This window comes from Asparagus officinalis, chromosome 8 (assembly GCF_001876935.1).
Source record: "Asparagus officinalis chromosome 8, Aspof.V1, whole genome shotgun sequence".
Taxonomy (NCBI): Eukaryota; Viridiplantae; Streptophyta; class Magnoliopsida; order Asparagales; family Asparagaceae; genus Asparagus; species Asparagus officinalis.
In genome coordinates, this window is record NC_033801.1 from 49,293,167 (window position 1) to 49,310,814 (window position 17,648).

General features: G+C 36.3%; 1 protein-coding gene across 2 annotated transcripts; it reads right to left on the bottom strand.

Annotated features, from left to right (window-relative positions):
• Nucleotides 2,894-5,401, bottom strand: LOC109820136 (SNAP25 homologous protein SNAP33-like). 2 transcript variants are annotated; one of them, XM_020386226.1, is made up of 8 exons: nucleotides 5,297-5,401; nucleotides 5,142-5,179; nucleotides 4,808-4,865; nucleotides 4,160-4,546; nucleotides 3,710-3,803; nucleotides 3,506-3,624; nucleotides 3,311-3,408; nucleotides 2,894-3,185 (listed from the first exon to the last, which is right to left on the bottom strand). In XM_020386226.1, the coding sequence occupies exons 4-8, from the start codon at nucleotides 4,511-4,513 to the stop codon at nucleotides 3,086-3,088; spliced, it is 765 nt and encodes a 254-aa protein (XP_020241815.1). In that variant the 5' UTR covers nucleotides 4,514-4,546; nucleotides 4,808-4,865; nucleotides 5,142-5,179; nucleotides 5,297-5,401; the 3' UTR covers nucleotides 2,894-3,085. The 2 variants fall into 2 exon arrangements, with proteins under 2 accessions (XP_020241815.1, XP_020241814.1); XM_020386225.1 differs by having other exon boundaries at nucleotides 5,093-5,179.

Here is a 17,648-nt window from a genome sequence, read left to right on the forward strand (position 1 = left end):
AAACGTTACAATCATTCATCTTCTTACTAAACCACTATAAATCTAATCTAATCATATTACTTATGATTTTTCTAAGGTAGAAAAATTACAATATAAACTATGGTGACATGAAAAATTATTATCACCATTTTATTATAATATTAGTAATAGTGTGATATTGTACTATTTTAATTTTTATAATATATCATAGTAGCAAAATATAATTTCAAAATTTAGAATAGCATAATATATTAATTATAGTACTAATGACATAACATTTTAATATAATACTAAGAAAAGAAGGCGTGCAATCTTGGCTATCCTGTTAAATTAACAGAAACGAGGAAGAGAAAGAATGTTATAGCTCTGTATTTATAACCTCTCAATTAAATGCTTATGAATTTCTAATTCAGTCCAATCCATTAATCCTATTATTACTCACTAATTAATCAATGCACATTAGCTCTTCATTATCTATTCTGAATTTTTCATACAATTTCCATCATCTCACTAACTCCTTGCCCATAACTGAACATTAATTACCCATTGATCCAAACCATGAATTGGCTCTTAATTCATAAATTTTCAGTTACAGAGTTGCTTGGGAACAATAATCACATATCATGATCAAGTCGGTTACAAAATACAAGGAAATAAGAGAGTCTCGATCTCTATTTATATCCAATCTCACTATTTGTTAAAATCCTATTCACCACCTAACTAATCCATATTTATTGTTCTTTGTTCCTTACAACAATATTGAGCAGATGAACTCAAGTCGTCTAGAAAAAGGGTTAGTTTTGTATATATGTTCTAAGATGTTGATGAATAATTGATTAAGGTTCAAAAATTTTAAATTAGGGGAGTCAATTTTAGTTCTTGTGATTAAAAAAAGTTTAGTCTTTTAAATTTTTTTTCTTTTCATCTCATTTTAGCACTTTAAGTCAAAGATATCTCATTTTAGATATCTCAAAAGTTAAAGATCCTGGATTCGAGCCCTTCAACTTCTCGAAGGAATAAACGTCCATTTCATTAGGGTTTTTTCTTTTTCCTTAATTTCACCTACTTTGTTCACATCCTTCAATCTCCTTTTAAATTTTAATTTTCTTTTCTTCAATCACTCTAGAAAATTTTCCCAAGCATGCTATGCTTAAATTTTTAATGGACTCTGCTAGGTATTTTACCAAGTATGTAGCATGTGTATTCTTACTGATCATATAACATGCTTATTTCTTACTACATGGTGAACAAGTTGTTCATGTTGTGGAGTAACCAAAATCAGTGGAGTCGCATAGGAGATATATAAGTGTGTTTGTCCAAAATGCGCTTAAAGCAGCGACTCGGGTTGGCGTGATTATTATTGCCTTCCCCCCATGAAAACAGGGCTTAGACAACAATGATGTAAATGTCATGTCTTTTAGGTTCTATAATTTACTACTAATGTAACTATATGCACTAAAAAGCATATAACATTTGATACTGGTAATTGGTGGTACTTTATAGTATGGAGACTAGTATTAATAGCTAATTTAATTATTATTCTAAATGGTCACATTCGTTATTTTCCAAATATAAATTTGTAAAAACATTTGTACCTAAACTACAATTCGTAGACATATAAAATTTAAATACCAAACTTTATATAGTGTGATCTTATAACAAATACTCTAGATATGATAGGTCGATTAAACATAAAATTAATACACGTGCAACACACATGCTCCATACCAGTATATGTAGTTTATGTCGTTTGACTATCCGTCGAGCCATGTGAAAAGTTCTATTCATTCAAAAACGTTAAAATTGATACGTGTGGATGAATGGTCAAATGATAACGGGTTCACCCCAAACTTGATGTGTTAGGGTTTTAGAATATGTAGATCAAGTTTAACGGAGCTGATCATCCACAATATAGCTCAATTATGTGATTTTAGGCCGCGTTCTTAGATGATTATATAAGGCGTCACCTTAGAAACACTTATATATATATATATATATATAAAAGTGGATAGCAAAAAGTTGTCCACCAAACTTTTTAGCCACTCATATTGCCTAGGGATCCTTGCATGATATAAAAAAGTTTTTTATATTAATAAATGAGTGGCTAGGAAGTTTGGTGGACATCAACTTAAGTTGATAGGAGTCTTACTCTCTCTCTCTCTCTCTATATATATATATTTAATTCTAGAATAGTCATTGCGAGCAATTTTAGGCAACAATTTAAAGATAAAAATATGAATTGTGAAGATTGATTTGCATCATCCACCAAAAGAACAATGCATTTGAGTCATCCAAAATTTTGGCTACTTTTGATAAAATTGTACCATGACCGGTGTATCTGTTAAATTGATCAGGATTGCAGGTTACAAGATTAGTCAAAGATGCCTGCAATTTTCTTGAGACTGTTATGCAGACGCCATTAATAGTTGTAACCATCATAAAGGCAGAAATGGAAACATAACTAGCTACGAACATGATCCTCTGAGAAATATAAAATGAAATGAATCCAAGAACATAGTTAGTCCATCAGTTTCAAATGGGGAAACTTGATATCTATTATTCATGTCACTCGAAAAGATATTTGTTATTCATAAACGATACTAGAAACACCAAATTTACCCACTAGTCAATAAGAGAGAAGCAATTTCTTTGCTGAAATATGGCCGATATAATCAGCTTAACTTTACAAGAATTACTAGAAAAACATTTTACAAGAATTACTAGAAATATAAGATGTAATATTTTAGAAAAATATTACATCTCATCCACTCAAATCCAACTTGAATTTGTCCTAACCTGATATTACTGAATGCAGGTTGGATCAGGTTCAACCCTGGATATGGATTATACGTGTTTTCTATGATTATGGATTATGCTTTCTTCTATATTTGTTATAATCCTGTACGCTCGGAGGTCTTGATGAAAATGATTCAACAAGTGTAGCTCTTATACATTCTACGAAGGAAATATATATTTTACCACTGACAGAATCAAACTTCACATTTGAAAAATGGTTGCATGTGACAGGATGCTTATACATTTGCTGAAACAACAGAAAAAACACGAGTTGCATGGCTTCAGTGCTTTAGGAGGCCAAGTTCTCAGCCTATTTTCCGAGAAGATTTCGTGTACGTCTGTTTGCTCCTTTTACTCTCGAGTTTAGCTCTTCGACATCGTCGTTCAAACCATCCAGAGCCTTGTTCTGCCTGCATACAACCAAAAATAGTTTGCTTATTAACCAAAGGAATAAAAGAAAGATATTTGAAACGAATTCAAGAATAGTATAAGCTTTCAAATCCGTTAGCAATTTGTAAAATGTTTGGAAACTGACTTATCAAGCTCGGAGCCCATTTCACAAGCCATGCCCTTGAGCTGCCCCAAAATGCCACTCAAATCATTAAGGGAGTCATCCTGTTTTTGCTTCTCAACCTACCAAGCAAATAAACCACCACATCCATCGATCTATCATCAGGTATTTGAACAGAACTCTCATTTCACCAAGTCCTACTGTAAAACTTATACATACCTTCACTTTATCCATTGCAGACACAGGTTCATCATATTGTCTACTTTTGCTTCTAGGAGGACTCAGTCCCAGCTTCTCCCTCTGTTCGTCCTTCTTCTTCTTCTTCTTAAATGAGTCATCTGCGCATCGATATAAAAAGAACTGCTATAGACAGCTGAACAGGCCGGTACATTACAATTTTTTGAGAGACATGCATTCCAGTACCTTTACTCATCATAGGCCCCTTTATGTGGCGAGTTTTCTTCGCCTTCCAAGGTTTAGAAAACATACCCCCGAGACTTCCCAAAAGTGACTCACCCTGTAATAAAAATGTCCACAATAAGAAATGTGCAACTTTCTACTCATGTTCATATCATTTATCATTTGTCTTTACTCAAAAGGATTATCGTAGAAAACATCACTATTTCAAAAAACTACATTTATGGTTTGAAACTTGGAAGTGTTCTATTTATGGTCATCCTAGCTAGTTGACACTATAGACTTCCTATAATCAAAGAAGGAACGATATGTAGGGATCGACGAAGAAAATGCGATAGAAATGAGTTATTATAATGTACTAGGAAAACCAAATTAAAACATGAGAATATTGTACACAGCGATCAGATAATCATCGAAATCGCTAAAAACCTGTAAGAGTGATGTTGCAATGAGTACCTTGCTAAGGTCCTGATCGATCTTTGTGCACATCTCATGAGTCCTATAAATCTGCTCCCCCTGCGCATGCAAGGTGACAAGAGTGTTCGAAGCGTCTTCTCTAATCGCTTCAGCAATCCTCACACATCCGTTCACTGCATCGGTAGTCTCCTCAGCTTTATAAGCTGCATAATTCTCTAGCTCTTGCACCGACTGGTTCTCGAGCCCTCCTGAGCCTTTAAGCCCATTCTTGTATCCATTTTTTGCAGCAGATGAAGATGTAGCTCCCCTTCCGGGTTTAGCTTTTGATTCGGTATCAGAATCAGAATCAAAGGGATTGTTGATCCTCTTCTTTATGTCTACTTTAGGAGGCATGGTTGCCGAAAGAAGTCAACTAGTCGTTCCTGGCTGAGGAGAGAAATGTTTCGAAAGCCATTGGAAACACGTAAGTAAAGTACGTAATATCCAAAATAAAATTATTATACATCTCAAGAGAATTGTGCTTGAAATTAATTCTTTATCATAAATGCTTAATTAAGCTTAGCTTTTGTGGATCTCTTTCATTATATAACCAATAACCGCGAGCAGGCAATTGTACTCAGGACAACTACGAAAAGATGAACATACTAAATTTGATTGAGAAGCAAAATAAAATAAAATAAAACTTACGTGTGAAAGGCTCCGGAGATAACATGCAGCTGGAAAATACGTGCTTTCTTTAAATTAACTGCAGTATTCCGAAAGAGGCAAATGAATAGATCGAGGATACAATCATTTGAAACAGGAAACTTTGACATTTATGATAGATTAACATGTCAATAAAAAAGATACCAAATGAGTCTCCCTCTAACAGACGCATGCATATAGAAAAATTTGCATAACGATCAGAAAAGATATCTATAAAATCAAAAATCAGGATGATAAAAATCCCTTATAGACGAAATATATATATACCACAATTGTATAGATTTTCTAAAGATCGCAACTAATGTGCAAAGAGTACCGTAGATTCTCCACCCAAGCGCAATCTCGTCAAATTGCCTACAGTCAGAAACAACTTATCAAAATACAAAACAAAGTTCTTGTCCAAAATCACACAACATTTTAACTACATTATAACTATGTTATTGAGGATGGAGCAAATAGAGGAAAACATACAGATGACGAGATTTTCGCAAGGGATCCTCTCTTCTTCTTCCTTTTGTTATTTATTGTTGGTAGAAATATGACCGTTTTTCACTCTTTACACGCATGACTTTCTCTTTTTAAATTTTTGGAGGGGAAGAAAAGTAGTTTGATTGGATGCCTATTTCTGGTTCTTGTTTGACTTTTTTGTTGGAGGAGAATTTATGTGAGATTATATTATTACTGAGTCAATCCTGCCTTTTCGCATAACATATCCTGAATAAAAATAGAACATTACCCTGAATGAACATTGGTGCATGGTTGAGCACAATTAAGGGATATCTAGGGATGTTAAATGGGTGGTATGGATGAGTGGGTCGTAAATGAGTGGGCACATTCATGTCAATTCACCAATTTATGATCCATTTAACATTTGCTAAATAAGTTATGCCTCATCCATAGGGATGCAAAATGGTCCGGATTTATCCGGACTGACCGCAACTGTATCCGTTTAGAAAGCAGATATGGTAAAAAAAATTAAAACTGGTCAGATATGGTTACGGTTTAGATTTTTTTTATCCGAATACGATTTCGGATAAGGTTATCGGGTCGAAAATGCGGATACGGTCCAGATATCCAGATATTTGAAATGGGATAAGTATAATACTTGTATTGGGTCGGGTCTATAACATATACTCATGTTATCCGCAACCCGACCCAAATTCAACTCAATGAAAAAAGTCGGCACTCGGCAGAGAGTCAGAGACCCAAACTCTTATCCTGTTTCTCCAAGCCGCCTCCGCCTCTAAGCTTGGTCTCCACCTCCGAGCTCCACCTCCGCCTCCGCCTCTTCGCAGCTCAACTCTTCAAGAAGTCCGCGGCTGCCTCATCCCTTTGATCAATGCAACGACGACCATCGACAACGTCCGACCTCCTCTTCTCCTCCTCAATTTTGTATATCACTAAGGTAAATTCAAAACCCTAAGCCCTAATTTTTTTTGTTTGATAAAAGCCCTAATTTCTAGCATTTATTGACTGAATTGAATAATCCTAATTTATTTGATAAAAATCTCAAACCTATTAGCCCTAATTGTTTTTAGTTGCATAGATGATTGTAATTTGCATCATTACATTTTTTTGTTAGATTAAGTTTATAAATTTCAATGAATAGGTATTAGAATATGTCGTCTAATCCATCAGTTCAAACTTCTAATGAAGAACCCATAGTCAAACCCCCGTTGAACCGGTCATTGAACCCGCAATAGAAGATTCTTCTAATAAAATAGAGAAAAAACCTGAGAAAAGGGGAGGAAATTAACTTCTAATGTATGGTTGGAATTTAAGAAAATTGATAAAGTTGAAAAGAAAATTATCAACGAGAAAGAAGTTGAAATAAAAATTAAGATAGTGAAATGTAAACATTGCTTGTTTGAATGTTATGGACGTAGTTCAAGGGGTACTACACACATTAGAAATCACATTATGAAATGCTCCAAAAAGAAGAGACCTGATATTCATCAACAAGTGGTTCAAGCTACTATAAAAAATGAAGAAGGGACTTGTGCACTTAGTAATTATCATTTTGACAATAAGAAGAGTCAAACTTTACTTGCAAAAGCTATCATCGTCCATGAGTATCCATTTAACTTGGTCACACATGACTTCTTTTTACAATATGGGCATTCTCTTCATCCAAATCACAAGGTTCCAAGTCGTGCACAAATCACAAAGTTATGTATGAAAGTTTATGGTGAATATAAAAAAATATTTATTTGATTTGTTTGCCACATCTTCCATAAGGTTGAGGTTGACAATGGATAAATGAACATCAACTTCATAAAATTTGGCATATTTGTGCATTACCGCTCACTATGTTGATGAATCTTGGAAACTTCAAAAACATATAATTGGTTTTATTAAAGTCCATAGCTCAATGGGGAAGGATATATGCATTGTTTTAATTAGTCGTTTACTTGATTGGAAAATTGATAATAAAGTTTTATCAATTACGATCGGTAATGATAAAGCTAATGATGTTGCAGTTAAAATTGGAAAAGAACGTCTTAAAAAGTATCTACCATGTGGCAGAGTCTTTTTTCATGTGAGATGTAGAGTACATATTATAAATCTCATTGTTCAAGAGGAGCTTAAAATTATCACTAAAGCTATTGAAAAAGTAAGGTTTAGTGTTAATTATGTTTCATGTTCACCAAAGATGGAAGAGAATTTTAATCATGCTGCTAAGCAAGTTAATGTGGTTTGAGAAAAATGCTTAGCCCTTGATTGTTGTACAAGATGGAATTCTACTTATTTAATATTGATGATTGCTTTACAAAGTTGCTTTTAATAGATTTGAACTTAGCGACGACAAATACATTCATTGTCCATCGGAGGAAGAATAAAATTACATTGAAACTTTGAGTAAATGTTTGAAACACTTTTATGATGCAACTAATCTCCTTTCCGGTAGTATGTATCATACTTGCAATCTTTTATTTGAAGAATTTTGTGAAATTTAATTGCTTCTAATGGAATGGTTGAAAAGTAATGATGATACAATTATGGATATGACTTTTGCATTGAAAGAAAATTTGATAAATATTAGAGCATGTACAATAAGATTTTTGCGATGGCTTCTTTTCTTGAACCGAGGTACGAAATAATTGTAATAAAATATTACTTTAAGGAGATTTATGGTGTGGATGGTGAAAGATATACACTTGAAATTTTAGATGTTATCAAAAAGATGCATGGAGAGTATGCATCTCTTGAAAAAAAAGCAATCCAAAAATGATGAAAATGCTTCAAGCTCAAGCAAAGGAAGTGGAAAGAGTTTGTGACAAAAGAAAATTTAGATTTGCAAAATTTGTTGAAACTATTGAGAAAGAGCCTACAAAGACGGATTTGGATTTATATATGGAAGATAGTACTGTCCGATGCGAAGATGAAACAATGGGGAAATTTGATATATTGGATTGGTGGAAATCAAGTTTTAGAAGGTATCCTATATTAGTAAAAGTTGCAAGAGATGTTTTGTGTATACTGACATCAACCGTGGCTTTCGAGTCGGCTTTTAGCACCAGGGGGCATGTGATTCATTGTTATAGAAGTTGAATAACAACATATACGGTAGAGGCGTTGATATGTATACAAGATTGGATTAAAACGGAGAAAGGAGGTAAATTTATAAACTTTGCATAGATTCTGTTATATTTGGTAAATTATACATTAAATGATTGTATGTTTTATTCTAATAAATTTTTTGTAGTTATAAAAGTGTAAACTATGAATGACGATGCTCTTGATATGGTTAAGCTTTCGGATCACGACGACTCAGAGATTGTCGAAACTTTTATAAAAGCACCCATAGGTATGCTATTTAACTTCAAAAGCATATGATTTGAAATATAAAAATTTTCACATATTTAACATGACAATTGCTCTTTTTATTTTTTCAAGGTGACATCATGGAGGTCCTTGTCTAGGATGATGAGATTTAATGTTTCTCTTGCATTGATCGATCTCATCTTTTGGTTTATATTTTCTTCTCAAGAATATGATTGTCTTAGTTTGCATGTTTGTTTTTTCTTAGGGAACTATATTATAGAACTTGTGGGTTTTTGATTTATTGAATGTGACTTTTCTCATGTTAAGTCTGTACGTGACTTTATTTCTAGATTTGTGACTTGTTATTTCTGGATTTTTGACTTGTTATTTCTGGATTAGTGACTATTATTTTCGGATTATGACTTTATTGCATGCTTTTTTGTCAGTAACATGTGACTTTATTACCATGAGAATGATACAAGCTCTATGAATAAAAGAGAGAATGACTTCATATGGACGTCAAATGGTTCGTTTAAGGTAAATTGTAGTTTGTGAGGTCAGTTGTAGTTGTTGATTATCACATTTTAGTTATGATATTCAATATTTTTTATTTTTTGTTTAGGTCCTGCTATGGTGTTCTGAGGTTTGTCATACAAAATAGCAACAAAGTCTATGAGGTAGCTTGTCTTATTTTGCGAGTTATTAAAATCATATGTATTTTTTTTCATATCTTATTTATATCTATTTTCCAAATATCCGAATAGTATTCATATCATATCCATATCCGACTCTCTAATATCTAAACCGTATCCATTTTAATTTAATGCGGATATGGTAATGCTTTTTCTTACTAATGAATATCTGAACCATATACGTATTCGTTTTTAAAAAGTGGTTATGGTTATGATAAGTGTCATATCTGAACTGTATCTGGACAGCACGTACCCCTACTCATTCACCTATTTATTAAATGGGCTGCCCATATACGCATTTAAAAAATTAAAATGACTTGTCTGGTACAATTATAAAGTGAGTTAAAGTTATCCTAATAAAGTTTTCCTTATCTTAATCTATATTTGGTATCATGCTAAAACTTGATCATGGTTAAAATTTCACCATAAGGGTAATTTTAAGCGAGGTCAGGGGTTAGAATAAAAGGGTGTGAAAGTTTTCAGGCGGATTCATTATATAGAAAACATAAAAAATAAGAGGAATCAGTCATCTCTCTCAACCTCTTATAATACACATAGTCATCATCTCATATCCTCTCCAAAATACTATTCTCCTTCTTAGTATATTAGTTACAGCAATAGAATACTATATATAGAGAAACCGAATAACCATATCTCTAGCTTAACTTACTAGTTTGAATATGATACAAACTCTTTATCATGAAGAAACACAATGTCCTAATTAAAACAAACCTCTAATCATATCCAACTCTATGAAGTCATTAAAAAAATCAAACACACAATCCAAATAATCTCCATCTTAACTTTCATTTCCAAGTCACCTCAAAGATTTACCATTGCCATATTGAATCGTTCTCACTAGTGTCTTCTATTGCTTTACACTTCAAACCAAAGCATCCGCATCCGAATTTCATCCACATCCGCATGAGAAAGTGCCTCATGACTCTCACTATTAAGTACATATCAATGGCTCCACCTCTTTTGTGCACTCGAGAGACTACGCCATATTGGGGAATTTTAGTCTCCCCGCGAACTACGATCTTCACAACTCGAAAGCCAACCCACAATCAACAAGATATAAAATAACCACAATCAAGAGACACTGAGATTTACATGGTTCAGTCGACCAACTTCGACCGACGTCCATAGGGTAATAATACGAGAAATTCACTATGTATCAGGGATAACTACAAGATGAAGCACTCAACTCTCGTCTCTAAATCTCTCAACCTCACATACATAATCAACTCTTATATTCTCTCCAAAACTCACTCCTTATAATCTTTTGAACGGACAATGACTGCGAAACCCTCTCTCAATGTTGTAATCTTTTGCACAGATAAAGACTACGAAACCCTCATGTAGGCTGTCTAAAAATCACAATAGATAGTTGATCCCCATCAAGCTTCAACAAAGAAAGTTATAATCAGATAACTTTCATGCCAACAAATAAAAGCTGCAAATGGAGGACTTTTCACATAGATTGAGAAGAGTTATAATTCAACGACACTTCCGACAACTGATGAAAATTCTATTCAGCGGTCTTCACAAATCAATAGTGAAAGTTATAATCTGACGACTTTCAAGCCCCGCAATAGTCTTCGCAAAGCTATAATAGAAGAGGTTACAAGTCAACAACCTCTTCCAAACGCAGAATCCACCTCTGCGCTTCCCGAATTCAAAACGTACGCGGCCTGTGTGTTTTTCACCAGACATCCAACTCTGCGTCTTAAATTCAAGACGCAGAGTTAAGATTCATCATACTAACGGCCTGTGCGTTCTTCCACAGATACCCAACTCTGCGCCCCAAGTCTGAGGCGCAGAGTTAAGATCCAAAACGCAAGCGGCCCTTGTGTTTTCAATTTCCAGCAAACACCCAACTCTGCGTCTCAAGTCTAAGACGCAGAGTTAAGGGTCAGAACACCAATTTAGGCGTTTGACTTGTTCAAACTCAAACTGAACGGCCTCAAAACTGTTTATCCCACGTTTTGAGGGATTTTCGCCCACTTAGGAGTGGATTTAGGGGTTGGTTACACCCCTTATCCCCCTATAAATAACCGCATTACTCAATTGAGTAAGGGGTTAAATATTTGAAAATCAGAAACCGCACAAGGTTGGATTCTTTGGCGGAGGGGGTGAGATTTCTGAATATCAAAGAACTGCTCAACAGTTAGGAAGCAAAATCCCAAAGGATTCTTCAGCAACGACCAAATCTATTTGGTTATTAACCGATTATTCGGTTTCAACAACTCTTTTTAGAGTTTTTAACTCGTTCTGAGTTTCTTAAACTTGTTAAGAGTTTTAAATCAATCAAACTTGTCACACAAGTTAATTGTTCTCGTGAGACAAGACGGTCGGATCGTCAACGAAGAGCAAATTCGACACAAGCATTCGAAGGAGGTACTCCATCGCTACCAAGAAGAACCTAGTTTTAAATAAAGAGGAGAATCAAATTCATTCTCCTCTCTTTTGTAATCAGGAAATCCAATTGTAACTGAGATTAAAGGATCAAATTCATTCTCCTCTCTTTTGTAATCAGGAAATCCAATTGTAACTGAGATTAAAGGAATACAAATTAATTTTCTGTAATCAGGAAATCCAATTGTAACTGAGATTAAAGGAATACAAATTAATTTTCCTTTATTTCTTTTACCGTAAATTTTTCCACAAACAAAAGATGGCGACTTCGCTGGGGACTAACTTCTCTGACGAAGAAGTGATGGCGTAATCCGACATCTACCTCACTGGAACGACCGTCGAAACTCTCATTGTAGAGTTTGACCAAGCCAAGTACGAGGAGGCCCTCTCCTCTGGATCACTTAGTCCTAAGGCTAGGCGCGATACCCGCAAGATCTCCAAAGAGGCCTTAGCTACTGCTGAAATACTAAAGAAAGTCCTCTCCTTTGGCCAAGATTCCAAACTCGTTCAACGAGTTGAAGACTCCACACCCGTAACAAAACGGTGTGTCATCGGTCATAAGAGACCTATGACGGAGGAAAATCCAACCAACGCCAACGATGTTGCAGCCAAGCAATCACTCCATAATCAACAAGCTCTTCATGTGGGATCAGGATTGCTAAGGTATACCAAAGTTTTATGTTGCAAGAGAATGGATGTGCAGGGAGGTGAAAAGAGGCTGGAAATTTGGATTAGCGTGTAGGTGTAATTGTTTTGTGACCAAGAAGGGAGGTCTTAAAGTGACAATTTTGTCGAACACATTTGATGCTGGTGTAGCATTAAGCTTCCTGAAGATATTGACTTCCATGCTTGCTGTAGTCATCCATTAACAATGCCTAGAATTATCTCTTATTTAAAAGAAGACTTTCTTCCCTTCTCTATCCTGTCAAATTACAATATTGTGAATTGGTTTATTTAAATGAAAGTCTGAATAGAGATTCAAGGGATATATTCACTAGAAAGTTTATCAGCAAAAGGAATACAATAACTCGATTTTCGATGCGGGTCATCAATGTGGAACCTACTTTGTTTAGTGTTGCATCTCCCATTAAACTAAGGTCTCCCATTAAACTGAGGTCCGCAAAAGAAGATAACATTGGCTACTTTCTCTTTTCTTCTTTCCTATATATTCTTATCTCTTGCTTAAAGCCTATGCCTTAAAGGGATGCAGTTTTCTGACATGACACCATTAGAGGACAAATCACTAATTCAATGTAGATATAGAAAATATAAGTATAAATTGAACTAGTGCATCTATATCTTTTTTTTCTAACTATTTGATGTTGTATCAGGTGTTTGGTCTGCAAGGTTGTAGCTACCAATGATTATAGGATCAATTTTAAATATGTGTTCTAGCTTTGTGCTGCAGGTTTTTAGCAATAAGAAAGAAATCTCGAACATCTGCTTTTAAATTTCTGCAAAGCAAATCTGATGCAAGCTACGCCATAAAGTTCTTCGGTACAATGGAGATATAGAAAATGTAAGCATAAGTTGAACTAATACGTCTATATCTTATTTTTCCAACTACTTGATCTTGTATCAGGTGTTTGGTCTGTAAGGTTGTAGCTACCGAAGATTATAGATCGTTTTTAAATATGTGTTTTAGGTTTTTAGCAATAAGAAAGAAATCTCGAACTTCTGCTTTTAAATTTCTACAAAGCAAATCTGATGCAAGCTATGCCATAAAAAAAATTTGCTTGCAGAAGCTTTTTTTTAATTAACCTTTCACTTTAATTACGCATCTATAATCCTATATTGCATAAATATTTTTTTAACCATATATTATTGGATGCATTCATTTGATTCCTCCGTTTCATCAGCATGATTAATGAATCATTTTTATCCACTTTGGTTCTTTTTCTGTATACATGTACTTCATGGAGGAAAGTTAGTTTTGAATATGACCCAACGAAGCTGTAGAACCTACTAGTATGGAAGCTCCGGTTGCTGAGGTAAATGCTTTAGGAACTAAAAAAACAAAGAGAAAGCATGCCTCAGAACAAGATTTAGAGACAAAGAAGAGGAGGATTGTTGAAGAAGGAACAAAGCCAAATGAAGTAAAAGTGTGCACCATCTGCAATGTAGTTATGAATAGCCAGATAGTGTACAACTTTCATATTGCTAGGTCAATGCATGCTGCGATGCTGAAGAAACAGCAGGAGGCTTCAGCTAGCTGAAAGTGAAAAGGGTGTGTAATTTGCCTTTTAATTTCAATTATCGTGACCATTCTATAACTGGTACATAGCTCTTTCATCGTGAATTAGCTAGTTGTGTTGTGAGTTTGTAGGGTGATTTAAGGCACATGTGAAAGTGAAGATTTAAAATATGCTCAAACTTCATAGCTCAGTTTTAAGTTTCCTTTACTAGATCTCTTTCTTATTTTGATGTTCAAATTTTTGCATGCTCTTCTATTGATGTGAGTCTTTGTTTATCGTAGAATGATGAAGTGATGGAGGGGATTCAATGCTCTTATGAGAAGAAAACTTTTTCAGAAGAGTTGTGAGACTTTGTTTATTGTTTCTAGTTAACTTAGTTGTTCTCTAATTTTGCATGTGGAAGTTGAAAGACCCTAATTCCACTAGGAAAGAACCCTAGAGGGGGGTGAATAGGGTTTATGCTAATATAATCCGATTTAATGCCAATTAAAAACTTATTAATAATATCCTAGCAAGTATGATATGCAATCAAGATATATGAGCAAGGATATACAATATACACAAGGGTGAAATAAACATAAAAAAGGTAAACAAGATAGTGGGCAATATAAACAATGAACAATTGACAAAGGCGATATAATGATGAACAAAAAAATAAGTGCGCCAATGCAAACTCAAACAAGCGATATGATCATAGAATTCGGTCAACCACTTGACATACGTCTCCGCTCCTCACCTCGAGGAGATCTTCACTATCACAACCGGGTTTTCTACGCTCACCCGAACAACATTTACACCTCACACTCGGTTTTCTAGTTCACCAAAAACTTTACAATCTCACACTCTTGCAATCACACTTTACACCCTCAAGTGTTGGTCTCTAGCACGTGTCTCCCTCAAGTGTTAGGAATTACAACCTATCTCTAGGCATTACCACATACCCCACTCCTCTTGGGACGATCCCGTCTCTCACCACACACTTCTCTCAGTGTACAAGTGTATTACAAAGTGATCTAACAAATAGGCACAAATACAACAAGATTTATTCTCTACAATAGATGAGAACTCAATGTAAGCTCATTCTCTAAGTCACACAATCCCACAACCCAATTATACAATATATGCAAATACAATAATCTCAATGGTTTTGTGGGTACAAAGAGATATTGTAGGTTGTCTAAAAATCATAATAGATAGCTTATTCAAACAAGCTCCGACAACGAAGGTCACAATCAGACGACTTCCCAATCACTGCATCCACAACTCCACAATTGCCACAAACGCGACCTCACTTCTGAGATGATTGATCTTGATGGCTGTGACAACAGCATGGCTAATATCATAGCAACTATTAGAGATGCTGATGAGCAGTGGGACGATTTCAGAAATAAAAAGTTGGACTCAGTTGGTGAGTTGCTTGATAGAGAGCTATGGGCGAATATTCATCTTTAAGACACTATGGATGTTGATTCCCGTCTAGCTCCTACAACGAAAGCTACAATCAAATAGCTTTCGGGTCGATGATCGAAACATATAGTCGAATAGTTGCTTGGTAGAGAGCTATGGGCGAATATTCATCTTTAAGACACTATGGATGTTGATTCCCGTCTAGCTCCAACAACGAAAGCTACAATCAAATAGTTTTCGGATCGGCAGTCGAAAGCGGTAAATAGAGGACTTTTACAATTCAACGATACTTCTGACGACTGATGAAAACTCTATACAGCAGTCTTCACAATCTACAGTGAAAGTTACAATCTGACGGCTTTCACACCCCACAACAGCTAAAGCCAGGATTACTGAACAACGGTCCTTGCAACGCTCTACAGAAGAAGTTACAAATCAGCTAACTCCTTCTGAAACGCGGGTGTCATCCCCGCGTCATAACTTTGGAAATGAAGGCGACCCTCGCGTCGTCAATGCACAAGCCAAACGCGAGCGACCCTCGCGTTCAATGGTGTTCAGCTAACACCCAACTTCGCGTCTCAATTCAAAGAACACGAAGTTGAGTTCTGAACGCCAGATTGGGTGTTTGACTTACTCAAACATGAGTCGAACGGTTCCAAAACCGTTTATCCCACGTCCTGAGGGATTTTCGCCCACGTAGGAGCAGATATATGGGTCAGTTACAACCCTTTATCCCCCTATAAAAACTCAACGAACTCAACTGAGTTAAGGGCTGGCTCTTGGAAAACAGGAGATTTAGCAGAAGGTTGGATTCTTTATCATCAAAACCACTCAGGTTTGGGGATTCGGCAACAGCAGCAACGAAATCCTTGGAGATAGGATTTTTGAACTAACCTCAGAAAATCAAATCTGAGAGAATCCTTCAACAACAGAAAAACAGCTTGATTATTAACCGAATTTTCGGTTCCAACAACTCTATCCACAGAGTTCAAACTCGTTCAGAGTTCTTAAACTCATTCAGAGTTATTCATAAAACTTTCCACGAAAGTTCATCGTTCCCACGAGATAAAGACGGTCGGATCGTCAACGGAGAGCAAGTTCGACGCAATCAATCGAAGGAAGCACTCCATCGCTGCCAAGAAGAACCCAGTTTTAAACAAAGGGGAAAACCAAATTCGTTTTCCTCTCTTTTGTAATCAAGTTGTAACCGAGATCAAAGGAATCAAAGTCACATTTTCTTTATTCTCTTCTTTACAATTTTCTCTACATACAAAAGATGGCGACTCTGCTGGGGAATAGCTTTTCCGACGATGAAGTGGTGGCTCAGTCCGACGTCCACCTCATGGGAACGACGGTAGAAACTCTCGTCGTAGAGTTTGATCAAGCGAAATACGAGGAAGCCTTATCCTCTGGATCGCTTAGCCCCAAGGCTAAGCATGGTGTCCGCAAGATCTCCAAGGAGATCAAGTCTGTTGTTGAAGAGCCGAAGAAAGCCCTCTCCTTCGGCCAGGAACTCAAACTGGCTCTGATGGCAGAAGATCCCACCTCCGTGTCAGCAAGACATGCTTCAGGCCACAAACGGCCTCTGGAGGAAACGAGTCCTGTAAACGTCAATGACGTTGCTGCAAAGGCTTTGAAACAAGCCAAAAAGAACGCCGCTCGCCGACAGAGAAGATCCATCCGACGAGCACACTTACGGGAAAGCCGATTGTTGGCCCAACGCGAAGATCGCGTTTCTAAAGATCTAACCGAACCTGGCGTCCCCAAAGAAGAACGCTCACGGCGTGGCAATGAGCCCAACTATCAGCCTAGGCTGATACAGCTCAAACGCGACCCTGAGTGGCGCGTTGTTCATTCAAAACGCAGCCCTCAGAATGGAGCTGCCAAAACCAAACACGACCCTCATAGGCGCGTTCCAATTGAACATGACTCTCAGGAGTCTGTTTCACAAATTAAACGCGACCCTCAGGTGCGCGTTCAAACGAAGCATGACTCTCAGGAGTCTGTTTCACAAATTAAACGCGACCCTCAGGTGCGCGTTCAAACGAAGCATGACTCTCAGGAGTTTGTTTCACCAACCAAACGCGACCCTCAGGTGCGCGTTCAAACGAAGCATGACTCTCAGGAGTTTGTTTCACCAACCAAACACGACCCTCAGGGGCGCGTTCAACCAAAACTTGACCCTCAGAGGTCAGGTTCATCATTTAAACGCAGGCCTCGGCCTGGTGTTTACAACTCTCAACGCGACCCTCGCGTTATTTCTCAGGAACGCGATCTTCAAGAGGTCCGTCAGGTTCAGAAAAGTCAGCGTGGCTTTAAAATTCACGTTCGACAAGCACCAATCTC